The 27,396-nt window shown below is 38.4% G+C and overlaps 2 protein-coding genes across 2 annotated transcripts; both read right to left on the reverse strand.

The window, feature by feature from the left end:
- Positions 1-3,968: 3,968 nt before the first annotated feature.
- Positions 3,969-15,326, reverse strand: LOC101741867 (cytochrome P450 4V2). The gene is made up of 10 exons (XM_004926478.5): positions 15,074-15,326; positions 14,492-14,581; positions 12,351-12,461; positions 9,192-9,377; positions 8,450-8,646; positions 7,766-7,835; positions 6,257-6,458; positions 5,573-5,724; positions 4,641-4,826; positions 3,969-4,416 (listed from the first exon to the last, which is right to left on the reverse strand). Exons 1-10 carry the CDS (start codon positions 15,228-15,230, stop codon positions 4,241-4,243), a joined length of 1,527 nt encoding a protein of 508 aa, XP_004926535.1. The 5' UTR covers positions 15,231-15,326; the 3' UTR covers positions 3,969-4,240.
- A 4,037-nt stretch (positions 15,327-19,363) lies between these two features.
- On the reverse strand, positions 19,364-27,291 carry LOC110385252 (cytochrome P450 4C1). Its single transcript, XM_062675098.1, has 7 exons — positions 27,213-27,291; positions 23,585-23,625; positions 23,399-23,468; positions 22,488-22,689; positions 21,385-21,536; positions 20,227-20,412; positions 19,364-19,999 (listed from the first exon to the last, which is right to left on the reverse strand). Exons 1-7 carry the CDS (start codon positions 27,289-27,291, stop codon positions 19,824-19,826), a joined length of 906 nt encoding a protein of 301 aa, XP_062531082.1. The 3' UTR covers positions 19,364-19,823.
- Between the last annotated feature and the right edge of the window lie 105 nt (positions 27,292-27,396).

Genomic DNA, 27,396 nt, shown 5'->3' on the forward strand with positions numbered 1-27,396 from the left:
GTTGATTAATAGAACTCGCCGAGCTTTTTGTCGTAATCGAAGAGTTTGACGAGGACGGTGGCCGGTGCTTGAGAGACCTAAAGGCACCGAGAGTGAATCCGGGGGATCCGACAAAACATGTTTCGGGCGACAGCGGCTCTGGGTTGCCCCGTCGCGGTCGAATAAGTAATTAACGGCGGCCACGATAAGAGGGTTTTCGTGTCGCGCCGCTTTGTCAAAGTAGCGTTCTGACGCTTCGTTAAGATACTTAGGTTCGGTACTAATTTAAGATCGTCGTGAAGATCTACAATCAATCAATACAATCACAAAAAGATTGAACAACTGTACCCCTCGGTTCCCAGACGGTTTTTACATCTATTTTTTCTTCTTATTCAATCTTCTGGTTTTAATAACGGTGTATGGGACAGACCGACACTCAATCCATGAGACTAGGTCCTCAAGAGACCATTCTACACGAATTTATCTCACGACACCCATCCTGGAAACTTGAAAGCGTGGAATAATTGCTGACAAATAGTTAAATGAAAGCCTCGTTATATGCTCTAAAAATAATAGCAGCCCTATTTCTACCATGTTTTTAATTTGATCTACCCCTGAAACCTTACCATTGTAAATAATTTGTCACCATCTGAACGAGTTTTTTTCTCTCTACCTAAGCTGATGTCCCTGAGGGGCCATTTCAGCGTAACTAGTAGGTGAGCTCACGGAGCTCAAACCTGACGACGTTGCTAAGACTAAGCCTAGCAAGAGCAGTGCTTCGCAGAACCTACCACCGGATCGGAAACGTGACCAACTCAGAATATCCGGCGAGAAACTTTATGGGTAAATTAAAAACCAGACACAGCCCACTCAGTTTCAGCGAAGTAGTAGTAGTAGTAAATTGAGCGAAGGCCTGCCCTTGCTACGGCTAGCGTTAGCAAACTAGCCAGGCTGAGCCACGTGAGCTCGCCTACTCGTTTCAAGGATAGGAGGTAAAAAAAATCAGGTAGGTACTAACCGCTTGTTTGGTGGCTATTCGATAAAAATCAGGACATCGTGCCGTGTGAATGAGAAAACGAATACGTTAAAGTTCATTCGATTTGCTTATAAGTATATACTAGTATTTATTTTATACTTTATTATAATTTATAGAAATCATACAAGTTCTGTCTGCTATGAACACAATGACAAAGCCAAATCGGTCGAACCGTTCTCTGAGAAATATAGGGTATAGACAAGCAAATAACCACGGCAACTGAATGACAATGTATCCGCGTGTCTTCTTTTCCGGCATAGGAATTAACTGCTTGGACTAGTGAACGAGTGGCGAGTCTTCTTTATGTAATATTACTGCTTGATTACTGATGATAAAGCGTCTTATGATCTCCCACTGGTAGGTACCACCACCCTGCTTATTTCAGTCGAGAAGCAATAATGCGTTTCGGTTTGAAGGGTGGACAACAGCTGCGATGTAAAAGTTGAAACTCAGGACTCATGTCTCAAGGTAGCTGCATTTATGTTATTATTCTCTATAGGCTCTAGTAGCCATATCAAACCAGATGGCTGAGAGCTGTCCACCATCTAAGCAATATAAAAACATGACCCGCGGATGCATTGCGTCATTGGGACACTGGCAAAAAAAATTTATCGTATCCGAAAGAATGATGTTGGTGCATTAAAAAATATTTATTAATTACTTTATTCTCTATTGTATTATATTGTCTAATACAATAACAATGATAAAATAATACGTGATTAAATAATGATTTAAATACATCGTTGACATTTTACATGTTAGGATATTAATATTTCCGTACATGGCGTGAATAACTTGACAAGTCGACTAATATCAAATTTTAAGTTATAGCAGAATTGTCGTCCAGATTACTTGTTTTTTATGGGGAATAAATGAGTAACTCGATTCTCTCACGTATTTTTGGGATATCGCACTTGTGAATTACTAAACAACTCTGTTTCCAACGAGAACATAATGACATTTAGATATATCTAAACATATTAGTGTTATTTATTTAATTAACTCAACACGTTAAGTTATTTACGCCACATAATTAAATGAACTAACAGAATACCTTTAGATGATCAATTATTCACATAGCCCATAATTGTGTTCGCGACTATACATATTCGGTTGTCAAGTTATTACCGGCATAAAAAAGCATAATAATATTCAGAAAAAAGAAAGGATAAAGATGAAGCAAAGTGCAACTTATCCAGTCGAACATATACATATGATCTTCAGCAGTGCTTACCCACCCCCTATCTTAAAACTTCTGTTTCTTTTTATAAACGACCGCTATGGTCCTACAATCTCACAATCCATGATTTAGCAACTAATAAGGCTACATGTTACATGTAGGACGAAACCATCGGTGCTCGTCAAATCGCGTCGTGTCTGTGGCATTTTCTTCAGATTCAAAAGTTTTACAGGTCACATTTTATTCAGATACATATGGAGGCCAAAACAAAAATAATACGAGTGCAATGATGTTCATGTATTTACTTCATGTGTATCCAACGCTAGAAACTATTAATCACAAGTTTCTTGGATTGTGATTCACATGATGTATGATTCGGATTATGCCTTGATTGAGAGAACCAAACAGAAAAGGCGACTTAAAATTAACTATCTATTTTAATGACTGGGTGCAACTCATAAGATCTTGTAATATTAATAACGCATATGCCATTGTACCAATTAAGTGCGAAAATTTCCTAAATTAAGTTCGAAAAAAGAGCCATTCACGTTTTAAAAAAGACAGTTCCGAAGATAAATTCTTGCGGCAAACTGTAAAATGGCTGCAATACAAAAAACCTATTGGAGAAATACGTTTCAAGATAGATTTGACAATGGAAGCTCTTTTAAGGTAATCAACTTTCAGAAAAGGAGCAAATATAATATAGACATAACGTCTATAACGTCCAGATAGAAGTTGTCTCCAAAGACATCTTGCCAGTAAGTGCAGAAAAGAGAAGAATTTGGTGGATTTATTACCTTTAATAGACACAGCATTTCACGATTTTTATAAAAACATAAAGACTGACAACCCACCAAAAAATGCCACGACTTAGATACTGAAGACCCTGATTTAGAGGGAAACGGAAAAGAACAGAAAGAATAATATGATAGTAATTCCAGAAGCAGAATAATTTCAGTTTCTTTTAATTAATAAAAAATAAAATTAAGTACAAGTTTTGGGTTTTAGTTCGAGATTGATCAATTCAAATGGCTTATTATTACATCATCATTTTCCTGCCCTTCTCCCAGTCACCTGGGGTCGGCGCAACTTGTTTTCTCCTTCCATACTCCTCTCTCATATAGCTTTTCTTCGCTCACTCTTACACATATTGTCTTTCACGCAATCCATCCATTTCATCTTAGGTCTACCTCTTCGTCTATATGCTTCCACATTTATAGTTAACACTCTCTTACCAACCTCATTTTCATTTCGTCTCAGCACATTTTTTTTATTGCGTAGATGGGTGGATGAGCTCACAGTCCACCTGGTGTTAAGTGGTTACTGGAGCCCATAGCCATCTACATCGTAAATGCGCCACCCACCTTGAGATATAAGTTCTAAGGTCTCACATGTCCATACCATCCCATCACATCCCATCTCACCATCCAACCACCATCAAATGGCTATTACATATTTATGTATTTTTTTTAAATCTCTTATGTAAACAATCTTATTACTTTTCACGGATTTTAATAAATTGCTTAAGTGAATAAATTGACAAGTCGTCGGTGAGCAACTTGATATGTAATTTTTTTCTTGATTAAAACGTTAATTGATTATTATACTTACACTGTGTGAAAATTCCGATGAAATTACTTAAATACGCATAAAAATTATATAAAAGGATAAGAAAATAGATTTACCAATAATATGTAAACTTAAAAATGGCTGCCCTGAAAAGTATGCATTTTCGACTTGTCAATGTATTCACGCCGTGTACGGATTTGTCACTGCCTAATCAAACATTTAAATAGAATAACATGAATCAATAATTTGAATAAATTTAGTACCATTTTAAAAACACCAAAGTAATTATTACCTCTCAGAAAAGCAACTTATATTATTAAGAAAACTCAAAAAAAAAAACTTTTAAAAATCCTAGGTTTAAAAAGTATTTAGAAATGTTTTTCATGTATAATATATTTGGTATACCATAATAACTTCCCTATTTTTACGTTTTAACTGTGCGTTGACAATCTACGATTGTACATGTTCGCGCAATGCTATTTTGTTGGCCTTCTCTCCAAAGCCACCTGGCATCCGTTCACTGACTTCATCATGATGTCCAGTTTGACTCTAATTTGAGGAACAGGACCTTTCTCCGGTTCACCTACTACCTTGTATCTCCGCAGTATCGCAGACAAAGAAGTCTTTATCGAAATCATTGCATACTGATAACCTGCGAAAATATAAAACGAACCAATTCACGTGTTACAACTTCATACAACCAAAATTAATTTCATTAAATTTAAAAAAATAGTAAATGATATGTTAACTTGAACACTGGCATAAGCAACTGTCAAGATACCACAACAACAAGGAACTTCTTGTTCCGTGGAGACGAGAAGATTAAGCGCAAAGGCTCTAACGACGTGGATATCTTGGTATGAGCACGGTACTCACCCAGGCAATTCCTAGGACCGCTACTGAACGGCATGTAGCAGCACGGGTGCTCGACATTAAAACGCTCCGGTAGAAACCTGTCTGGGTCGAAGTATTCCGCCTCCGGACCCCAGTACTTTGGGTCTCTGTGAATTCCCCAGATAGAAACCACTACTCCTGAACCGGCAGGCAAAATGTTACCGGATGCTAAAATGAAGGGATTAATACCATTAATGAGCTGAAGAACATTTTTCAACCAGTCTTGCGACTATTCTGGTCGATCTTAGGACAGCTACTTGCTATGTACAGCTATGTGTACGCGAAGGACTTCCGCTGTATTTTTATAAATAAAAAGCTTACGACTTCGACCTTGTTTTCCACAGACGGTGTTGATGTTGTAATACCCATAAAGTCCCTGTCCGCCAAACAATAATTGGATCTCATCCACATCAAAAACACTCTCAAGGAAAAGGACAAATTCTAAAGTAAATTTTTAAGTTTACCTGGACGATAACATGGTTACAACTACAAACATTAATTACAGAGTACTTTCACCAGATAGAAATGAAATCATTCGATTTGTAAAGTTAAATTAATATTTAATTAATCGCAGTTCTACATTAATTTGTGTAAGTACTAGAATACTTTTTAGTACTTTTTTCATGCGAGAAATTGTAATATCAACGGATTGTAAGAAACAGTAGGAACCGAGAAAAACTAAAATATGTACTGTTAAAATTTACGACTAGTTCAGTGGTATTTAGAACGAGAAACGAGAAAATAACATATTAATAAAGAAAAATAACGCTATAATGGGAATACTGCATTATCAATCCTCAAATAATGAATTCGCCGTATCTATTTCTATTTCAAAACTAAAGAGTGAGAGTGATGCTAGTCAATCTATTCTTAGTCTATTTGTGACGAAAAAATAAATGTCTTCATCTACTTACGTAGCGTAATATCTTCCAAAACTTTTCTTATAATAAACGGAACTGGAGGGAATAATCTGAGAGACTCCTTCACAACTCTCTCCAAATATTTCATTTTTTCTAAATCTTCCTTAACTAAAGGTCGTTCCGAATCGCCGAACACTGCGCATAATCTACAAAGAGTACATCGTACAAAAGGAATCTTATAAACTAGAATATGAAACGTCTAATAAAAATTTACGCATCAACTAGCGACCCGCCCTCGCTTCGCTTCGGAAACATTAAATTTTATTATTGATAGCTGAGTCCCGCGATGTTACCCGCAGTTATTGTCGTACCGTGGGTGACACCGCGGGGCGAAGCTAGTCTAAAAAAAGTAGCCTAAGCTACTCCTTATATCATCAGCTACCTATCAGTGAAAGTTCAATATTGCAAACAGACACTCCAATTTTATTTATATGTATAGATTAAAAACGTAAATTCTTTTCGTTTTCTGGAACAAACATCGCCAGGATCTTACAAAAAGAAAAAAACTTTATTATTATTATTTGTACGACATTTATTGATGTCGTTTTATACTGCCTGTGTCATTGCACATTCTTGTGAAGCAATATTTAACGATATCCAGCGGTTTTGTACCTTTAAATAATAACTGGATAAATTCATAAGAATTATCAGACCACACCTAACTACGAAAATACTTACTCTTTGTAAACTTTTTCCTGTATTTCAGGATATTTTGATAACAGCTCTAGTGTGAATCCAATGGTGACTGCAGACGTATCTGTGCCTGCTACTGTCAATGTCAGCACTTCTTCTCGTAGTTCAATGTTAGTATAACCTTTTTCAGCTCCAGATAATGTAATGAGGAGATCAAGAAATGTCTTACTTTTGTATGATCCTAAGTCTGGTGGAAATCAACATAGTTATATATTTATTTAATACTTACTAGCTGATCCGGCAGGCTTCGTAGTGCCTCAATCGATAAATAAAAGACCTAAACTTTTGTATAAAATAAACTTAAACAAACAAAAGGAATCCGTCCGACGGGGGACACATCAAAGGAAAAACAAAATTGTTATTTTTATTTAATTCCGAGCATTTTCATATTTATCTACCTTTTAAACCTTCTCAGGACTTCCACAAATAATTCAAGACCAAAATTAGCCAAATCGGTTTAGCCGTTCTGGAGTTTTAGCGAGACTAACGAACAGCAATTCATTTTTATATATAGAGATAATAATAATCAGTTTCATACTAAAGGTTAATTGATCATTACATAGACACCTTCCGTGGTGTACCCATGAAATTGTATATTCTTAAAATGTATTAGGGCTATTGAAATTTTATTATGAGTCATTTTAATTGACAGTGCTTTGAGTACGAATGTTTCGACTCGAAACATCGAAGTCCTTAAATCCTCAGTTTCTCACCCGTGTACAAAAATTGTCGATGGAAAAATTATTAAAACATACAATTCTGAATTCATGAGACGAAAACTTAACCAAAGAACGAGATGATTAGTCACAGTTCGAGCTAACATTTTGTATTATTAAATATAACTATGTATGTAGTTTGGTTTTGTCACAAAAGTTCGAACACAAACACTACCTTAAACAAACTGTTTGACTTTTGATGTTTGTAGAAAATATTAACTGAGAAACAAGCGTAGTTAAATTTACAAACAAAAAAAACAGGTTATTTCAAATGCCCTTGCTTATTTTGAACGCAGTCCTACTACCGTTACAGTTTTGAGATTTCCAATACTTTTCTATTAGTTAGTCGACATGAGAAAAGGAGAAGGTTTTCCAATTTGAGTATATTTTTAATGTATACTCGGAACTTTTCGAGGTTAAACGATTTCGATGATTATTTTTTATATGAAAGCTGGTACTGCTGGTGTAATAACCGTAATACTATATAATGACATTAGGGCTAAAGATACGTCGCGGCACTCATGTTGTGATTTCTATGGGTTTCATTACCATTTAAAGACAGGTGGACCATGAGTTTATTCACCAAATCAACAACTCATTTTTTTAACATGCTAGAAGACTAGATAACTAGTCAGGAATTAATTGTATTAATAGGGTACTTGAAAAATAATTTTATTCATTTCAAATGATAATAATGAATGCTTCCGTGAGTAGTTGAAATAGCCCCTTAGGCTACCAACGATTAGGTAGGGGAAAAAATAAGCAGCAGTGTACGTACCATACTTATAATCAACTTTTGTGCCAGAATTATTTTCTGTCCTAATTTCTTCTCTTTTTTTTTGTATTGCCTATAAATAAACATTGGTTGTAGCGGTGATCGCGGGATAGTAGAAATCGCGACATCAATTTCAATCTAATCTTGCATATTTATTGCAATATCATAAATTGTAAATATAGGTATAAATTATTCTTTTATTGTCCTTGTAGGCAGACTAGCATACGGCCCACCTGATGGTAAGTGGTTACCACTTTAATATTTTTCTTTTTTCAAACTATTTTATATACCATACCACACTATATCAATAATCGTCTCCCTCTCTATATTAAGCGTATAAGATCGAACTTTAATTTACTAGGTCAGATGGGCTAAGCGGAGGCGGCGCCGGATCCTAGCGGCTCATCCGCCTGTTACTGAGAGCTGTCTTTATTACTGAGAGCTGTCTTTATTACTGAGAGCTGTCTCTATTACTGAGAGCTGTCTCTATTACTGAGAGAGAGCTCTTGTGCCGAAACCAGTCCCATTGAGAAAGAAAGCTTGGTTTTAGAACAGGCTAAGTGCGGTTCCTCTCCCATCTCAGTCTCAGTACGTGGCATAAAAACCAACTTTGAATAAACGGCCTAACCTCGCCGTCTCGACCTCGCCCTAAACTCGGAACCAATAAAACATTTTAATTCTACTTACCTCATCAACAAAATCGTATAGCAATTTTTTACCCTTCTGGTGCTCATGAAAGACAGGAAAAAGCTTGAATAGCCAGGTCGGTTGCAGCCACAAATGAAATATCCTCATACAGACAATATTAAGCATACGATTCAAAGATTTCAAGAAAATTGAATCATTATCCCCTTGTGCATTGACTTTTACACCCATTGCCGTTTCTGAAGAAAGAAATGCGTGCAAGAAGTTATACTTTATTTTTATTAAATTTATTTCTTTTTTTATTTATATTCAATAATTAATAATAAATATTTAACGTTAATAATTTAATAATATTTAGTATGAATTATATTAAATAATAATTTTGTCATATTTTATATTACTAAAAAATGAATACTAATAACACTTTTTTTTACGAATGTACATGCGCGAAAGTTCACCTGCGGCTATATTCAGACTCGCCAAGTTACGTCGGTCGTATTGTAATGAGCGATTTAGTGGGCAATTTCATTTCTGTTAATTTGTTGTTAAATTGTCACGGTGCGCGCGCATCGTAAAATTTCACTCTCATAAATTTTTCATAACGCGCCTAAAGAAGTATAACTTCAAAAATGTCAATAACATTAATACGAATTCCACTACTTAACACTAAATTGTGCCATTAAGCTGCCGCTTCTACAAATAGTAGAACAGATTTAATTGCTTCTAAAGATACCTCACCTCATATCAAATAGTATAAAACAATTCAATTTAAACTGTAACTTGCCACAGATAGAGTCCAATGTGTAAGCGTTTAGAAAAGGCCATGAGCTGAACTTCCCTGTGCCGACACATTTACCCAAATTTGAAGCAAGCTTCTCACTTTGCTCGGAGATTATTCCTACAAAACTCTGAACTATTTTGGGACTGAACGCTGGCACCATAATTTTCCGACGTCTTCGCCAAATGGACACTAAAATTTAATGCGATAAACATTTATTTGAGAATGATGTAGAAGCTATTCTGATAATCGTAATATAATGGTTATCTGGGATTTTAGAAACTAAAATCACTCTGCATAGGTGTAAGTCTTAGAATGAAAATAATTTGTCTACCCATGATGTTGTCGTTTTACGATAATGACCTTTGAAAAGTAATTTATTTATGGCTGGCAATCAATTCTAAATTCAAATGAATTTCAATTTTGAAAAACTAGAATTAAATTTTAAAATTCAGTCAATGTTTATTGATTAGTGTTTTGTTTTCACTACACGTGTTTTATTGTTTCAGCAATTTGGATAAAAAACAACGAGAAATTATGGAATTCGAGTTCTATCACAGTAGCAATGCTACACAAAGAGCTCTAAGAAATCCAAGTCATCAAGTTTGTGATTATTTGCGTGATCAAAAAATTTACCCATTTTTGTTCTTTTTTCGGGCCGGGGGTCGTACCTCCTACGAGGTCGTACGTTCGCCTAGGGGGCCCGTGAGTATGTGGGACTGATCCGCGATTGCGAACCGCGGGCTCAAGGATATTTTTAGGTTCCTACCGCACTAAGCGACTCCCCTGCACTCTTACATTCGACGTCCGATTTCCGCCCGGGGTCAGAACCCGCTCAGAGTAGGGGGTTCCCGCGATCAATCTACAACCAGACTCGCGGCGCCACCCCCAGGACGCCCGACCGACGGGTCGTCATGGCGATAGTCGACGACCAATAAAGCCAGTCTCCGCGGTACGGCGGCCTGGGCGATGCCGCTGGTGTTCCGGGATACCTCGCTGGGTAAGAAAAACGGAACAAGATACACCACCGACCGGGTCGCTCTTCCACAGTATGTTCGGCATCCGCAGCAGACGACGCGCCGTCCCATCCTCCGGGTGCCAGCGCGCTAGTGACCGTAGCGTGCGGCGCAACCTCGACCCCCTCAAGTCGCCCCGTGACCATCACCTTGAGGAGACTGCCTCACAGAGGCCAGAGACTCTCGTATTGGATACGATAGTAACAATGCCCTCTCTCGCACTACAAACCCAGTGTACCTCCAGCACTCAATCCGTGGACCCCGTTTAAATAAAATTAGTAGGCAGCGAGGTCGAACGCAGAGCCTTTTTGCCACACTCGGAGGCATTACCCCGATGAAGAGACAACACCGAAGACCTGCATCCTCGCAAGGCCCCTCGCATTATCAAATTTTTACCCCCCCAACTCATCGTGATATTGGCATCTATTTTCCATCCTGCTATGACGAATTGCATCTTTCCCGCGGTGTGGAAAAAAGCGGACGTTCTCAGCATAGATAAATCCAGTAAATCATAAAACCATCCGACCAGTTACCGCCCGATTAGCCTCTACATCTCTCTAGGCAAACTATACAAGCATCTGCTCTACAATCACCTCAGAGACGTTATTTCATTCAAGGGCATTCTTATCGATGAACAATTCGGGATCCACTCTAAACACTCATGCATACAACAGGTGCATCGCCTCACAGAGCACATTCTCGTTGGGATTGACCGACGTAAACCTGTAGAAACACGGGAACTCTCTTCATCAACGTCGCAAAAGCGGTCGACAAAGTTTGGCACAACGGTTTGATCTTCAAACTATTCAAAATGAGTGTGCCGGACAGTCTCGTGCTCATTATACGGGACTTCTTGTCGAACCGCTCTTTTCGATATCGAGTCTAGGGACCCGCTCCTCGCGACCTTTCAAGGCCGGAGTTCTGCAAAGCTCCGTCTTCTCTCCGCTCCTTTTTAGCTTATTTATAATGATATTCCCCGGTCACCGCTAACCCAGTTAGCCTTTTTCGCTGACGACATGGCCTTATTATTCAAATTATATAAACACTATTGGTGTATCTTCGTCAAATTAATAAGGTTAGAAAATTATAAGTGGGTACTGCACGAATTGAAAATTGAACGATTTCCAGCGCGACGAACGCATTAAGCATTTATCATGTTCACTGTTTCGTTGTCTAATGTCAATATAATTCATCATAACTTCTTCCCAAATGACACCCGCATTACCGTGGATGTTTACTGGGACGACACATAATAGAGGAGCTTCTGAATCTCCAGCCAGACTTGGCTTATCGCTTGTCCGCGCACAACAGACGGTCTCTAACCTACAAGAGCTAGAGTTGAAAGTTTTGCGCCATCCACCGTACTTACCAAACCATGTGCCATCAAAATTCCACTTTGTCCAAAGTTTGAACAACTTCATGGTAGAGAATAAAATTAGTACCGTAGGACTTTAATATATGTAATATATAATAATATATCGAAACTGATTGATACAATACAGAAGTATTCTTACTTTTTGTTACGCCTTAAGTCATTGCGCTTTACTAAATAAGTTCAGTAAATTCAATAAATCAAATATTTTTTTGTCAGACTTATTATGCCTAAGTAATCTTAATTGCAAACAAAATACAGGAGGACATCTTGATTTTGTGCCGTTTTATGTGGACCATTACACTTAGCTCCTCCTGCTTCGCCTCCTCAATCGTTCTCTTCTTTTTGAGGATTACAATTCTCACGGCACAGTCGATTGAATCATGGACATCTGTTTCAAACCTGATGGAAAACTGTGCAGAGACGTATTTAAATGATACTGATTTAATATGGTGCAAATCGATGCAGGTCCTGAATTACCTTCAAACGTATTTTTGACAATTATCACGGTGTATATGTCGGTAAAATGAATTACAATATCTTGTATTTCAATTGTTATAAGTAATTAAAACTGATTACCAAGATAATGAAGTAACTGAAAAGGCTTAGTTGATAAAGTCACAAAGGAAAGTGAACAACCTTATTTGGTAAAAAAAATAAAGAAAATTAGTGTTGAAAATTAAATACGATGAGTGAGAAGAAATTATTATATTGCTCCGATGTATCGAAGCAACAAAAACAAAAATACGTAACACGATATCTATTGTACAAACATACCTGGTGCGAAAATTCCGCCGTAACCGATTACAACTCTCATGAATCTGTGTAAATCGTCTTTCTCCAAACATGTCTTGAGAACCACCTCCATATCAACAGGGTTCAATAACGCTAAACATAAAAAAAACGGAAAACTGTTTTTCTAGAATGATAACATAATATGAATTTGGTTTTTTTTTATTGCTTAGATGAGTGGACGACCTCACAGCCCACCTGGTGTTAAGTGGTTACTGGAGCCCATAGACATTTACAACGCATGCGCCACTCACCTTGAGATATAAGTTCTAAGGTCTCAGTATAGTTACAACGGCCGCCCCACCCTTCAAGCCGAAACGCATTACTGCTTCACGGCAGAAACAGGTAGGGTGGTGGTACCTATCCGTGCGGACTCACATGAGGTCCTACCGCCAGTATTGTTAGATTTAAGCACTAGACTACTTCTATGAGGTATCCAATGATGTCACGCAACCTGCCCTTACACTCTAAAGCAAAGAGTAAACTTTTCTAAAATCCGTTTAACTTTTTATTTTATTTTTTATTGCCCTTGTAGGCAGACGAGCATACGGCCCACCTGATGGTGAGTGTTTACCGTCGCCCATGGACTTCAGCAATGCCAGGGGCAGAACCAAGCCGCTGCCTACCGCTTAATACTCTCCACAAGCCTCGTTTGAAGCTTGGTGGAAACACCGTGGAGGGGAGCTCATTCCATAGCCGGATGGTACGTGGCAAAAAAGATCTCTGAAAACGCACTGTGGATGACCGCAGTGGCTCCAGGTAGTATGGATGAACTCTACTCCGGTGGCGGGCGGTGCGATGGTAAAAACGAGATGCCGGTATCATCTCGATTTCATAACTAAATCAAATTAAGCAGAATTGTAACGCTATTCAAGCTTTTGCCCATATCAAAATAATCATAATGGTTTATGATTAGTATCCATCCATATTTCCAAGCAAACATGCTAAAACATTAGGTAAAATGATAATGATTTTAAGTTGATGTTGCTTTTAATAGATTTAATCCGCTTCTGCATCGGAAACGAAATTTAAGTATAGTATAATATATAATTTATTTGTAGAATATATTACTACAAATAGATAATAGTACTATATAGTATTAAACTTATGAAATTATAGATAAGACATTTTCTGTTTATTAAAAGGAAGAAATGCACAACTGTAGTTTATGTTTAACATTATATTCAAAAGTGCAGCCATGACATATCGTCATTATAAATCTAAGTGATAGGAGCAAGCATATTCTCAAAGAAAATAATAATTGAACTCACATTTCCAACCAGAACAAACTTATTTATTTGGGAAACCAACAGTAGAAAATAAACATATAATATTTTAAAAAATTGTTAAATCACTAAACAAACATGTTTCCACCATCAAAATTACATATAAGTAGAAAATGAAAAAAGAGAAATTTAGAAATTTAAGTTTAGATAAAAAAAAAGCAACACAATATGCACATATTGTTATAATAATAATACTCATCGGACTAAATCAACTTTTAGATATTCCAAAATAGCCTTTCTATCTGCTACAAGTGACAAACAAAACATGTCAGCATTAGACAAGTTAGTATCATACAAACCTACAAGATCTACGGACAAAAGAGCTAGAACCATATTACGTTCGAGCCGTGGCCATGTGGAAGGTCTGCTTAGAACGCGCGGAAATACGACAACATTTAAATGAAATAATTCATAAAATAAATTATATATACATACATATATAGAATATTTGTGTGAAATGCTAATAAATAAATATTTTACTAACAAATATTTTTTACTAACAAATAAATATTTACTAACAATCACGCCACGTTAACCGGTCCCGTGATAAGTTCGTAAAGAACTTGTGTTACAGGTACCAGATAACGGAAATAAATGTAAGATTTTTATTATACACATACATATATTTAATATACATCCATAACCCTGGAAAAGACATTTATATTTATCATACAAATATCTTCCCTTGGCGGGATTCGAACCTGCAACCCCCTTGTGTAGTGACCATGTCACTTACCACTGCACCAGACGGCCGTTAAAATAGCTAATAGCTAGGCTAATAGGCTAATAATAGGCTAATAGTATTCCTATTAGAATAACAGAGTATAAGCATCAACTTACTAAAATAAAGAACGTGACCCAACCAGCCTTTCGCTAGGCCGTTATGCTTCATAGAGTTATAACTGTGTTTTTGAAGTACCGTCATTATTTCTACAACAATAGTAAATGTATTAATAGATCATTATTGAAAAATAAAATAGAAAATAATTTTTGGAAAAAAAATATGTGTGGTGTCGTGGGACACCGGATAGGAACGAAGTTCCTCATTATAAAAATATTAATTTTAAGTTCTATTCGAGGTATAAAGAAAATAGTTATTCGGGTATACATTGGAGCAGCCTCGCCCTGGGGGAACCGCCTCCATGATCGCGGTATCTCCTACGCCAGGTAAGTATAATTTAGGAAGAGAAATACGAGAACGTCTCGTCTATAACATCTCGTCACCGCGATTCAGGAATTGTTGAATTTACGTGCAGCGACGTCTGTTGATAACAAACTAAATAGAAAAAATCTTACGTTACGGACGTTTTTTCTTGGTTAGAGTACTCCTCCGCATTGTCCCATAAGGAACTTCGTTCCAAAAAAGTCTGTAGCATTAACAAAATACAGCACTAACTGGGACACTTTACAAGTAAAACTCACCCTCTGTGTTGCCAGTGAATTTGTGGGCGATACCTAATAATGGTATTCGCTCGTCCACATCTGGGATTGCTGCTGCCAGCTTGTACATATTCCTTCGTCTGTACCTGAACACCGAAAACCAGCCGAGGACAAGTACTATCAGTAAAATCACGATCATTTTCTACTAAAAATGTAGCGACTACTATAAAAACCAAAAAAATACTTTTACGCAATTCACGTACGACTACTTTGAATAAAGTTCGTTTAATAGTGTAATTGAAGTATGTGAATTCTCGGTTATAAATGCCTGTTTTACATAAACGATTTCGACCTTCGTTCCACCTCTGTATTGTATTAACTTTTTTTTCCCTACCTATTCTCTGGTAGCCTAAGAGGCTATTCCAGCTACGCCCGGAGGGGCAGGCAACCTCACGGGCTCAATCTGAGAGATTTTTTTAACACTAGCCCTAGCAAGAACAGTGCTTCGCAGAATCTACCACCGGATCGGAATCGCGACCCACTGAGAAGGTCCGACGAGAAACTCAGTGGACTGGGTCTATGTGTTAGTTCGCCCGTCCACCAGTTCGACGTGAGCGGTAACCGATGCTTTAGGGTCCTAAAAGTGTGAATCCGGGCGATCTGACAAGACATGTTTCGGGCGACAGCGGCTTTTTTGCCCCATCGCGGTCGGGTTATTAATGTTACACCGCTAAGAGTTACGCCATCTATCGCCGAATAGCAGAAACGAAAATCAAAGGAACTAGTAACATCGAGAACGCTCGAGAAGTACAATGCCATCTATTGTCAGATAGTGGAAACACACATCAAAGCTACTCGCCTTGTCCAAAATGTTCTCGATAAATCTAGTGATCGACTCCAAAGGCGTTACAGAGATGGCACGAAGTCAGTTAGTAATCGGATCTGCCCGAACCGAAACAGCGAACGGATCACCTGAAGCGAAGCGGAAGAAGTGAATTGAGAATTTTAAAGTGTTCGTTAAGTGCCCTAAATGTTAATACAAATTTTTATTTGTACTTCAGTAGATTTGTTATATATCCCGAGCCCCAGTGCGTAACAGTAATTAGCAGCGGCCACGATGAGAGGGTTTTAGTGTCGCGCCTATACCTTAAAATACTTACGTATCAGTAATATATTTAGGTCGTCGTAAAAATATACATTCTTCACATACCACTGTGCTCCCACAGCTATCCTGCAGAAACGGAATTGGATGCCCTGGAGAGAGTTGATGTGTGTACGGGTCGCGTGAGCAAACACTACGCTTGCATAGATCATGACAGAACGTACGCAAGTTTTATTAAATATTCCACGCCGCGATGGTTATGTTCACGCTGCTTTTGACCACAACATGAGCTTCAAAGCACCAAAACCTTCATCCAAGATTCTAAACCTCATGGTGTAGTAATCAAAATATATATTAATTAAAAAAAAATTTGTAACTATTAAATACGAAGACCAAGTATAAATCCTAGTTGAAATATTTACGAATTCTGGTGTCTTTCAGTTTACGATACAAGGAGAGCTGCAAAGTTAAGAAATGTATGTAGGCAAAATGTTTGTACATTTTGCGTAATGTACGTAAGGTTGCAAACTGCGAAAAAGGAGGAATAAAATGTCTTGTTTCATTGTAGATAAATACATAAGTTAAGCACATATTTAGGCATTTAGATTAGATTAGATTAGATTGGGCTGTGTGGTGTAGCTGGTTCTAGATGTCTTCCCACAGGTGTTTCTAAAGGCGACTAAGGGTTTCACCGGAGAATGGACGACAGCGTTCTCTATACATTTTATTCTTGCATTTTCTATTATCATTATGTATGCCCAACTCCAAATATTTTTCCTATACCATCAAAAAGTAGCAACGATTCTACGATTATTTTGTATTTTCACGTATTACCATTTTGTCAAAGTATTAATTTTTTTACAAACCGCCTAAACTCAATGAACGAAATTTAAAGCATTTTTTTTCTGCAACTTTATTACCTACATGTTATCTACATGCTTATTACATCATGTGTATTTTTTTTTCTTTTATTGCTTAGATGGGTGGACGAGCTCACAGCCCACCTGGTGTTAAGTGGTTACTGGAGCCCATAGACATCTACAACGTAAACGCGCCACCCACTTCGAGATATAAGTTCTAAGGTCTCAGTATAGTTACAACGGCTACCCCACCCTTCGAACCGAAACGCATTACTGCTTCACGGCGGAAATAGGCGGGGTGGTTGGTACCTACCCGTGCGGACTCCCAAGAGATCCGACCACCAGTGATTACGCAAATTATAATTTTGCGGGTTTGATTTTTATTACACGATGTTATTCCTTCACCGTGGAAGTCAATCGTGAACATTTGTTGAGTACGTATTTCATTAGAAAAATTGGTACCCGCCTGCGGGATTCAAACACCGGTGCATCGCTACACACGAATGCACCGGACGTCTTATCCTTTAGGCCACGACGACTGTACGTACCTGGGTGGGTGCAAGGAGTAGCAATGGAGTCACAGCTACTTAATAGCCAATCTCACCTGCTCGTGGTGCGCCCTGTTAGCTAACGGACAAAACCCTGGCGACCGACAGATGTCGGTATAACCATCCATATTAAACTATGTATAAAAACATATCCGGACATAGGCAGCAGCATGCCCTGAGAAAAGGCTAGTAATGCGCTCACCTAATCGCCTGCCAAGCGTAGTGACTATTGACATAACCCTCTTAATGGACAATGCACAAAATGAACGGCCCCAGTCCTGGGCAGCCCCACTATTCCTGGTTACGGCAGTGGCCACAGTAGGGCAAGGGGTGCTAAGAATCCCACGGTGCCATCCAGCTGCCATAAACGATTGTAACTTGACGCGTATACCTGGATATTGCAGAATGTTGCTGCATGTTAAACATCTCGATGAGCTATAAAGAAAATTGAGCACAATAATATGGCATATTATTGGATTATCGGAAATTCGAAGAGAGGAGGAGGGTTTCAGAATCGTAACCTCAGGAAACATGCTCTTTTATCGGGAAGGAGAATAGCTCTCGCAGAGCTGCGTTGGTTTCCTTGTCCACAGATCCCTTGTCAACAATATTGCAGAAGTCAATAGTGTATCGGTGCGGGCTGCGTATCTTGTAGTAAAATTAAACAGCGGATACTCGTGATAAGCTGTACAGGCATACACTCCCACATCGACATACTCTGAGGAAGTTTGCGGGGTCTTTTACGACGAAATCGTAAAAGCCATCGAACGCACCACCAAAACCCTATTATACCGTGGTGACGGAGGATTTGAACGCGAATGTTTATTTTTTTAATTAAGCAGTAAACAGTATTAATAAACTATACAAAACAGCTCTTTTTTACTGAATGATCGACTTCACTCCACGGCACTGAATCACACTGAGGAAAAATAATTTTTTAAAAAGTAAAGAACTTTAAATAATAAAGGTTGTTCTTTACACCTCAGAAGGAAATAATTACGTGTAATTGTTTAAGTAGACTAACAATGGAGATTATTTTGTAATGTGATAGAGGTTCGATTCTACTTTCTTCTGTGTGATGTCCGTACAATATTTTTATTATTTTCATTAATTTTACATCGGATCCTATTAATTATAGTTTGATTTAACCTCTCATTAAGGCCATTTGAAAATGGTAGAAAATCTTTAAATTCTTTAGAGTTTATGTTTATGTTCATTAAAATTAATCTCACAATTGTGTGTGGCTATCACTGATAGTTCCGACATATCTCGTGGACTTTAAAGAAATCATACAAGCTAAGTTCTGTCTACTATGAACACAATGACAAAGCCAAATCGGTCGAAACGTTCTAAAGTGATGCTCTGAGAAATATAGGGCATAGACAAGCAAATAACCACGGCAACTGAATGTATCCGAATGTCTTCTTTTCCGGCATAGGAATTAACTGCTTGGATTAGTGAACGAGTGGCGAGTCTTCTTTAAGTAATATTACTCCATACAACTTCCACGTGGCTCCTTGATTACTGATGATAAAGCGTCTTATGATCTCTCACGGGTAGATACCACCACCCTCCCTATTTCTGCCGAGAAGCAATAGTGCGTTTCGATTTGAAGGGTGAGGCAGCAGTTGCACTGTAAAAGTTGAGACTCATGTCTCAAGATATAATAGGTGGCTGCATTTATGCTGTTAGATTCTATAGGCTCCAGTAGCAATTTCAAACCAGATGGCCGAGAGCTGTCCACCCATTTAAGTAATAAAAAAGCATGACCCACGGGTGCATTGCGTCATTGGGACACTGGCAGAAAAAAAACTATCGTATCCGAAAGAATGATGTTCACGCATTAAAAAATATTTATTTATTCGCTATTCTATTATATTGTCCAGTACAATAACAATGGTACAATAATACGTCATTAAATAACGATTTAAATATTATACATCGTTACATAAATTTACATGTTAATATATTTATATTTGTCAGTACCTAATGAAACGTTTGAATAGAATAACATGAATCAATAATTTGAATAAACTTAATACCATTTTAAAAACACCAAAGTATTACCTCTCGAAAAAACAACTTATATTATTAAGAAGACTCAAAAAAAACTTATTTAAACCCTATATTTTGCATTATTTGTACGTTGGCGATTAGGATTTTTTGCATTGTAAATATAGGTATACTTAAGACTTGCTTTGATATACCATATTTAAGTACTTGTCGACTATTACGTTTTAACTATACGTTGACAATCTACGACTGTACATGTTGGCCCGATGCTATTTTGTTGGCCTTCTCTCCAAAGCCACCTGGCATCCGTTCACTGACTTCATCATGATATCCAGTTTGACCCTGATTTGAGGAACAGGACCTTTCTCCGGTTCACCTACTACCTTGTATCTCCGCAGTATTGCAGATAAAGAAGTTTTAATCGATATCATTGCGTACTGATAACCTGAGAAAATATACAACGAATCAGTTCACGCGTTATCGCTTCATACAAGCTATATTTATTAACTTCAAAACTATTCATAAAAATAATAATTGATAGGAAGTAAGTTCATCCAAGCATAGATAAGTGTCAACACACAACAACAAGGAACTCCTTGTTCCGTGGAAAAGAGAAGGTTAAGCGCGAAGGCTCTAGAGTCGTGGATTTCTAGTTATGAGCACGGTACTCACCCAGACAGTTCCTAGGGCCGCTACTGAACGGCATGTAGCAGCATGGGTGCTCGAGATTAAAACGCTCCGGCAGAAACCTGTCTGGATCGAAGTGTTCCGCCTCCGGACCCCAGTACTTTGGGTCTCTGTGAATTCCCCAAATAGAAACCATTATCCCTGAACCGGCAGGCAAAACGTTACCGGATGCTAAAAAATAAGAGAAAAACAGTATTGTTAATCGTGACTATTAAAAGCTCAAATATAAACTCAAATTCATTTAGGAAAAACAATTAGTAACCTACTATAGCCACTTACAAACATATTTAGGTATAAGGTGATGTACCGATGTACGAGTAATTAGAGAGAAAATAACTCATGGATGAATAATATGTATGTATATTCGTTTCAAACTGAAGCTTTAATTCATGAAAGGCCTGGCTATATAATTCTTTTTTTTTATTGCTTAGGTGGGTGGACGAGCTCGCGGCCTACCTGGTATTAACTGGTTACCGGAGCCCATAGATATCTACAACGTAAATGCCGCCACCCACCTTGAGACATGAGTTGTAAGGTCTTACTTTTAACAGTACAACGGCTGCCCCACCCTTCAAACCGAAACGCATTACTGCTTCACGGCAGAAATAGGCGGGCGGTATGTATGGGCGGTTGTCTTGAGGTATTCTAATATTCAAATAACAATGCTTCTCTTTAGCCGATTTCGGCCACGGCGATCATTTCAGCTCCGTTTATATCCCCGTCTACATACTACTTACTCCGACCGTAATTGTCACGGTGTGCTCGTGTGTGTGGGTAACATAGCCAAATTATTCCTAAACGCTATTGCACATTGCGAACAGGTGAGCACACCATTATAATAGTTGTAAGAGATGGCATAAGGCGGGTTTACTTTCAGTTCATCGCGACGAGCATCTATTTTAGAGCAGCGTTTCTCTTCAAAGTTTTTTACTCTGGCTTTCACCAAAGACTTCCATTCCGGTCGAGCGGCTGTTTACTCCCACTCAGAAGACTCAATGTCCCACCTCGAACGCTCAACGTCGCACTTCTTCATGAGGCGCTTAAGCACATCTTTGCCCTCCTCAAGTTTAGAAAAAAAAATGCGCTTTGCCGTACCACCGCAAATAACTATTGATGAAAGAACAACGCTTGACTACTACTTACGCAGTCTCGTATCCTCTAAAACTTTTCTTATGATAAACGGAACTGGAGGGAATAATCTGAGAGACTCCTTCACGACTCTGTCCAAATATTCCATCTTTTCTAAATCTTCTTTAACTAAGGCACGTTCCGAACCGTCGAAGATTTCGTACAATCTGGAAAAAAATATATTAATTTACCATTGTATGTATGTATGTGTTTCTTTATCTCAACTACAAATAAGTTTTTTTGTTGCTTCGATTAGAGCTCTTTTATTCAATGAGCTCACGGCCCATCCGGTGTTATGTAGTTACCAGAGTCCAGAAACAGCATCACGCCAATGCCGCCACTCACCTTGAGTGTTAATAAAAGTCTACTCAATTGCATAATATGAGGGCTATCCCACTTTTCAAACCGGAATGTACTAATGCTCGCCGGCAAATAGGCATAGTGGTTATTCATAATAATATGTTCGTATCGCCCTATATGAGTATAGTTATACCTGCTGTTTTATCCCTTAAATCGAAATAGGACTTGACGGTCAGCAAATGTCGGGAGCAGACCGTGGGCCCAAGGACGTTTTTAAGGCCTGAACCACTAAACGATTCCCCTTATCGATTTTCGCCCGAGGTCGAAACCGGGGCAGAGCAGCACGATTCCCGCGGTCAACACTACGATCAACTGACCCGCTGCGTCAGAACCATCCTGCCGGGTCCGAACAGTCTGACAGAAGTCATCACTCCCGGGCATCGTTGCCACGACAATCGGGAGCAAGAAGTCTGGTCCTATCCATAGCGATAAGGATGCGGCGTTGCTCCTCGAAAGCGGGACAGATCGCGAACGTGTGCTCCGCCGTGTTCTCGTCGCAGGGTGCAATGGTGGCATTCCAGTTTGAGCAGTTTTTTGTCCAGCGTTTCATTTTTAGTTCATAATGTTTGGATACTTTAATAAAATTGATTTTAACGTATTATAGCTAAAGTAAATATAAAGTTCTAGTGGCTTGAAGGATAAAATAGCAGATACTTCGATATAATAGTAACTTTGACCACTTAAACAGACGTATGAATATTTAAAAAAAACGTGTATCTAAATACAAAGAAGAAGATAAGTTACAGTATATTTCTTACTCTTGGTAAACTTTATCCTGTATTTTAGGGTATTTAGCTAAAAGCTCCAGTGTGAATCCAATAGCGACTGCTGATGTGTCTGTACCTGCTACTGTCAATGTTAGCATTTCTTCTCGTAATTCAACGTTAGTATAACCTTTTTCATCTCCAGAAAAAGTGATTAGAAGATCCAGGAATGTCTTCCTTTTGTATAACCCCAAATCTGGGAGAAAAGGAAATTGACTTTTACAATCTAAGATGAGTCAATTCAAAGCCGACCTGAGACTCATAGACAGCTTGGCGTGAATGCCTCTGTTTGCTTACTTACATAAGATTGATATCTCAATTGCATTGTAGATAGACTGTCCCTTCAAAACTGAACAAATGATTTCTTTGTGATAGAAGTTGACAGGCTGAAAGACCTCCAACACCAGCTAACAAAATATTCTACGAACAGTGGGTGTTGGAAATGGGTAATTAGGTAAATTTTAAGAGACAAATATTATGATACTGCCAATTATAAAAAAGTGCCAGAAGCTTTCTGAAACCGTATCCGCGTACCCATGTCTTCAGTTTTAACACAGGAGAATGAGCAGCAGTGTTTTCTAAGTATCAAACCGCTATCACCAGCCAATATTTACTAGTGGTGTAACGTATTGTAAGCCCTGACGGATAGAATACAGTTTTGGCATTTCCATGAATTAATTTGATTTAGAAAAAATTTTCAAGTCCTCTGCCTTGTGAAGTTCAAGAAATGATGTTGAAATTTATATTACATAATTCCATTGTTTACTGAAAACAATCTCATGACTGACGACGTTAAAAGCTGTATACGTTTACTTGCTTTAAAAAATATTTCACTCAATTTTCGACATTGAGTAAAATGATGACTTTAATTGTTTTATAACTTGTATATACTATACTGTACCTACCATATTGAGTATCCACTTCTATTTTAGAAATCTTCTCTATCTGAAACTCTTCTCTTTTATTCTGAATTACCTGAAAATCAAACATAAAATTATAATATGATAAAACTCTGAACATCTGTGGTTTAGGGTTTTTTTCGTTGCCTTAGTGTAATGAGCGCTCTTTGTTGCTTTATCGTTAACACTTACTGACAATTTCGGGCAGGTACGCCTAGCACACCTTAACTTGCCTAATTACTACCGTGAACTGACGTGTGAACAACTGCTAGGGCGTGTTCTGATATGTCCGTCTTATCTGCTTCTATCGCAAAATTATAATTAGTTCTGTTTAAATGGTCACGACATTCACGTCAGCTCGCGCCGCACTGTCGAGAGGCTTTATTATTATGACTATTTTTGAATAATAACTAAGCGTATATTAGTATTTATTTTTACAATCGAACCGTTTACAACCGAAACAGAGTTGAAATATTATATATACTAACTATTATATTATATATATACCTAGTCTTGCCATAAATACTGAGACAAAGGAAAAAAAAATCTATTGCAAATAACATTTATTACTTTTACATGTGTTAGTTTAATACATAAATATAAAACAATTTAAAGTATAAAAAGCTTATTCGAAGTGGTCTCCACTGGCTGCAATACAGTCATTTAAACGTTGAGGCCAGTTATCAATAGAAGGACCCACTCTTTCCATGGGAAAATTTTTCACTGCCAATCGTATGGATTGTTTTAGGGACTCCAAATTATCATGGCGTTTAGAGCAAACCGTACTCTCTAAAACTGACCATAAATCATAATCCAGCGGATTAAGATCGGAACTAGACGACGGCCAGTCTTCAGCTGTGATCAAGTCCGAAACGTTCGTTTCCAACCAAGACTGCGTAGACCGAGCTTTATGACCTGGCGCCGAGTCTTGCTGGAAGGACCATCCTTGATTATTGAACATGGTGTTGTTAAGGGGCTTCACTACCTTCTCAAGAATTATATCTTGATACACTTGTGCCGATGTTTTGATATCTTTTTCACAAAAGTATGGCTCAGTCACTCCTTCATAGCTAATACCCCACCAAACCATCACTGAAGTCGGATAGTGCCCACGTTGCACTCTGTCGACTAATTGGGAAGCTTTCTTAGAGATTTGAGCATAAATACGGTCATTTTGTTTGTTAAAATGTTGCTCAATAGTAAAAAAATTCCCGTCCGTAAACAAACATTTCCTATGACCTCCCTTTGCGTACCGCTTCAGTAGTTGTTTCGATTTTACCACCCTATTCTCTTTTAAATTATCAGTTAAGAAATGACCTGTCCTAAGTCATCTTTTAAAATACGCGACACGGTTCTAGGTGCTATCTTCATCTCCCGATGTAAAATCTTTTGCTTTCGGACAGGATTTCTTCGAATTCTTTCCCTTACTGCTTTGACTACCTTTTTCGTACGAACACTACGTGGACGGCCAGATCTTTTTCTGTCACAAACAGAGGAGGTCTCATTTCACCTATTAATAGCCCGGTACACAAACATTTTACTAATACCAAGCGTATGGAGAGTTTTAAAAATTGCATTTGGCTCCATACCTACTTTGTGTAATGCAATCACAGCGATTCGGTTCTCTTTCTCACCTCACTCCATTTTAATATCGCAAAATATTGTACAATGTATTGGCGCCAAAATGAGAAAACTCAATGAGCAATCATATAAAAATGACAGATTCCAAATTCAAATGTAATATTTTGTTTATTTTAAATTGTAACAGTATTTATGGCCAGACTAAGTTGTTATGTATAAATCCAATACGATAGTAACAGTTCTTTTCCGGAGCTCATTTTGGCGATGTCGTGTTGAAAACTATGATTCAAGGTCAGTCACAACATATACGTTTAAAGCCTTAAGGATCAAAGTTGTACATAAAAACGCAATTCTCTTCCGAACGCACCATTGCTTTTGACCAAGCAAGTAAGTGACGTCGCAAACGCATTAAGAGATCTCATTTATTAATTTTACTAAAAAACTGCAATTCTTTTAAAGGTCAGCACAAAAGCGCGCTCAAGATACATATGATGCAGAACAGCTACCTTGTTTTTTTTTTTATTGCTTAGGTCGGTGGACGAGCTCACAGCCCACCTGGTGTTACGGAACGGAATCCTAGGATCACTTTGTTTGTTTGTACAACAATTAAGATTTTTTTGTCAGGATAGGTATATTAAATCTTAAAATTTTTTTTTTTTTTTATTGCTTAGGTGGGTGTTAAGTGGTTACTGGAGCCCATAAACATCTACAACGTAAATGCGCCACACACCTTGAGATATAAGTTCTAAGGTCTCAGTATAGTTACAACGGCTACCCCACCCTTCAAACCGAAACGCATTACTGCTTCACGGCAGATATAGACGGGGTGGTGGTACCTACCCGTGCGGACTCCCAAGAGGTCCTACCACCAGTGATTACGCAAATTATAATTTTGCTGGTTTGATTTTTATTACACGATGTTATTCCTTCACCGTGGAAGTCAATCATGAACATTTGTTAAGTACGTATTTCATTAGAAAAATTGGTACCCGCCTGCGGGATTCGAACACCGGTGCATCGCTACAAACGAATGCACCGGACGTCTTATCCTTTCGGCCACGACGACTTCTGACTGAAAGTACGTTTCAGCTCTGTTTATGCAGTTGTTGGAACGGCGTCTTCTCTGCCTGCACGAGCAGGTACCACAACCCTGCACATTTCTCCTGCGAAGTAATAATGAAGGGAGGGACAGACGTTACACTACACAATTCAATTTTAGACGTCATGTCTCAAGGTGAGTGGCGGCTTTCACGTTGTGCAGTATAAAGGCTCCGGGAACAATTTAACAGCAGATAGGCCGTGAATTCATTGGCCCGTGTACGAAATAAAAAAATAAAGTTTCACGGAAGCGGTGGGCGATTAGCAACCGAGGGCGTCTCACCTTCAGGTGCTCACCGGCTTATGTGCTTCGGCCAGCATCAGTAAAGTGTCACCCGGAATGAACCAACGATAGAGTGCAACAACTGTGACAGCGACGACTCGGCTAAGCACAAGCATCTAAATGTATTCTCCAAACAAAACTACTATGTGACTACGACAAACTGCACCTTTTTTTTTTATTGCCCTTGTAGGCAGTCAAGCATACGGCCCACCTGATGGTGAGTGGTTACCGTCGCCCATGGACTTCAGCAATGCCAGGGGCAGAGCCAAACCGCTGCCTACCGCTTAATACTCTCCACAAGCCTCGTTTGAAGAAGGACATGTCATAGCACTCAGAAAGCACCGTGGAGGGGAGCTCATTACATAGCCGGATGGTACGTGGCAAAAAAGACCTCTGGAAACGCACTGTGGATGACCGCAGTGGCTCCAGGTAGTATGGATGAACTCTACTCCGGTGGCAGGCGGTGCGATGCTAAAAACGAGAGGCCGGTATCATCTCGAACAACTCCTCAGAGCATTCCCCATGGAACATACGGTACAAAATACAGACCCAGAGGTTCCAAACGATCCGTGAGAATGGGATTATCGACAATCCGAACGGCTCTCCTCTTGCAGCTGCGGCGATATCTCCTAAAGCTAGTGAGTCACTTGAAAATTCGCTAGTTAATCAGTCTATAATTATAAATGAGTAGCTTAAGTAGTTAAAAAAGAAAATAGATATATATGTATATATATTAATAATATAATACCTGGTCAATAAATTCATGCAACACTTTAATACACTTCTGGTGCTCATCATACACAGGTAACTGTTTGAAAAGCCAATCCGGATGCAGCCATAGATGAAATATCCGCTCACAAATTACATTAAGAAGACGGTTCAAAGATTTCAAGAACTCTGAGTCAGCCTTTGCTTGTGCATTGATATTCACGCCCATTGCTGTTTCTAAAATGAAAATGTATGTTTAACCTTATTCTCTCTGAAAAGTTGGACGGCTTCAACTACTTTTTGGTAGGCAGCGGCTTGGCTCTGTCCCTGGCAT

The sequence above is a fragment of the Bombyx mori genome, chromosome 22 (genome assembly GCF_030269925.1).
Source record: "Bombyx mori chromosome 22, ASM3026992v2".
NCBI lineage: Eukaryota > Metazoa > Arthropoda > Insecta > Lepidoptera > Bombycidae > Bombyx > Bombyx mori.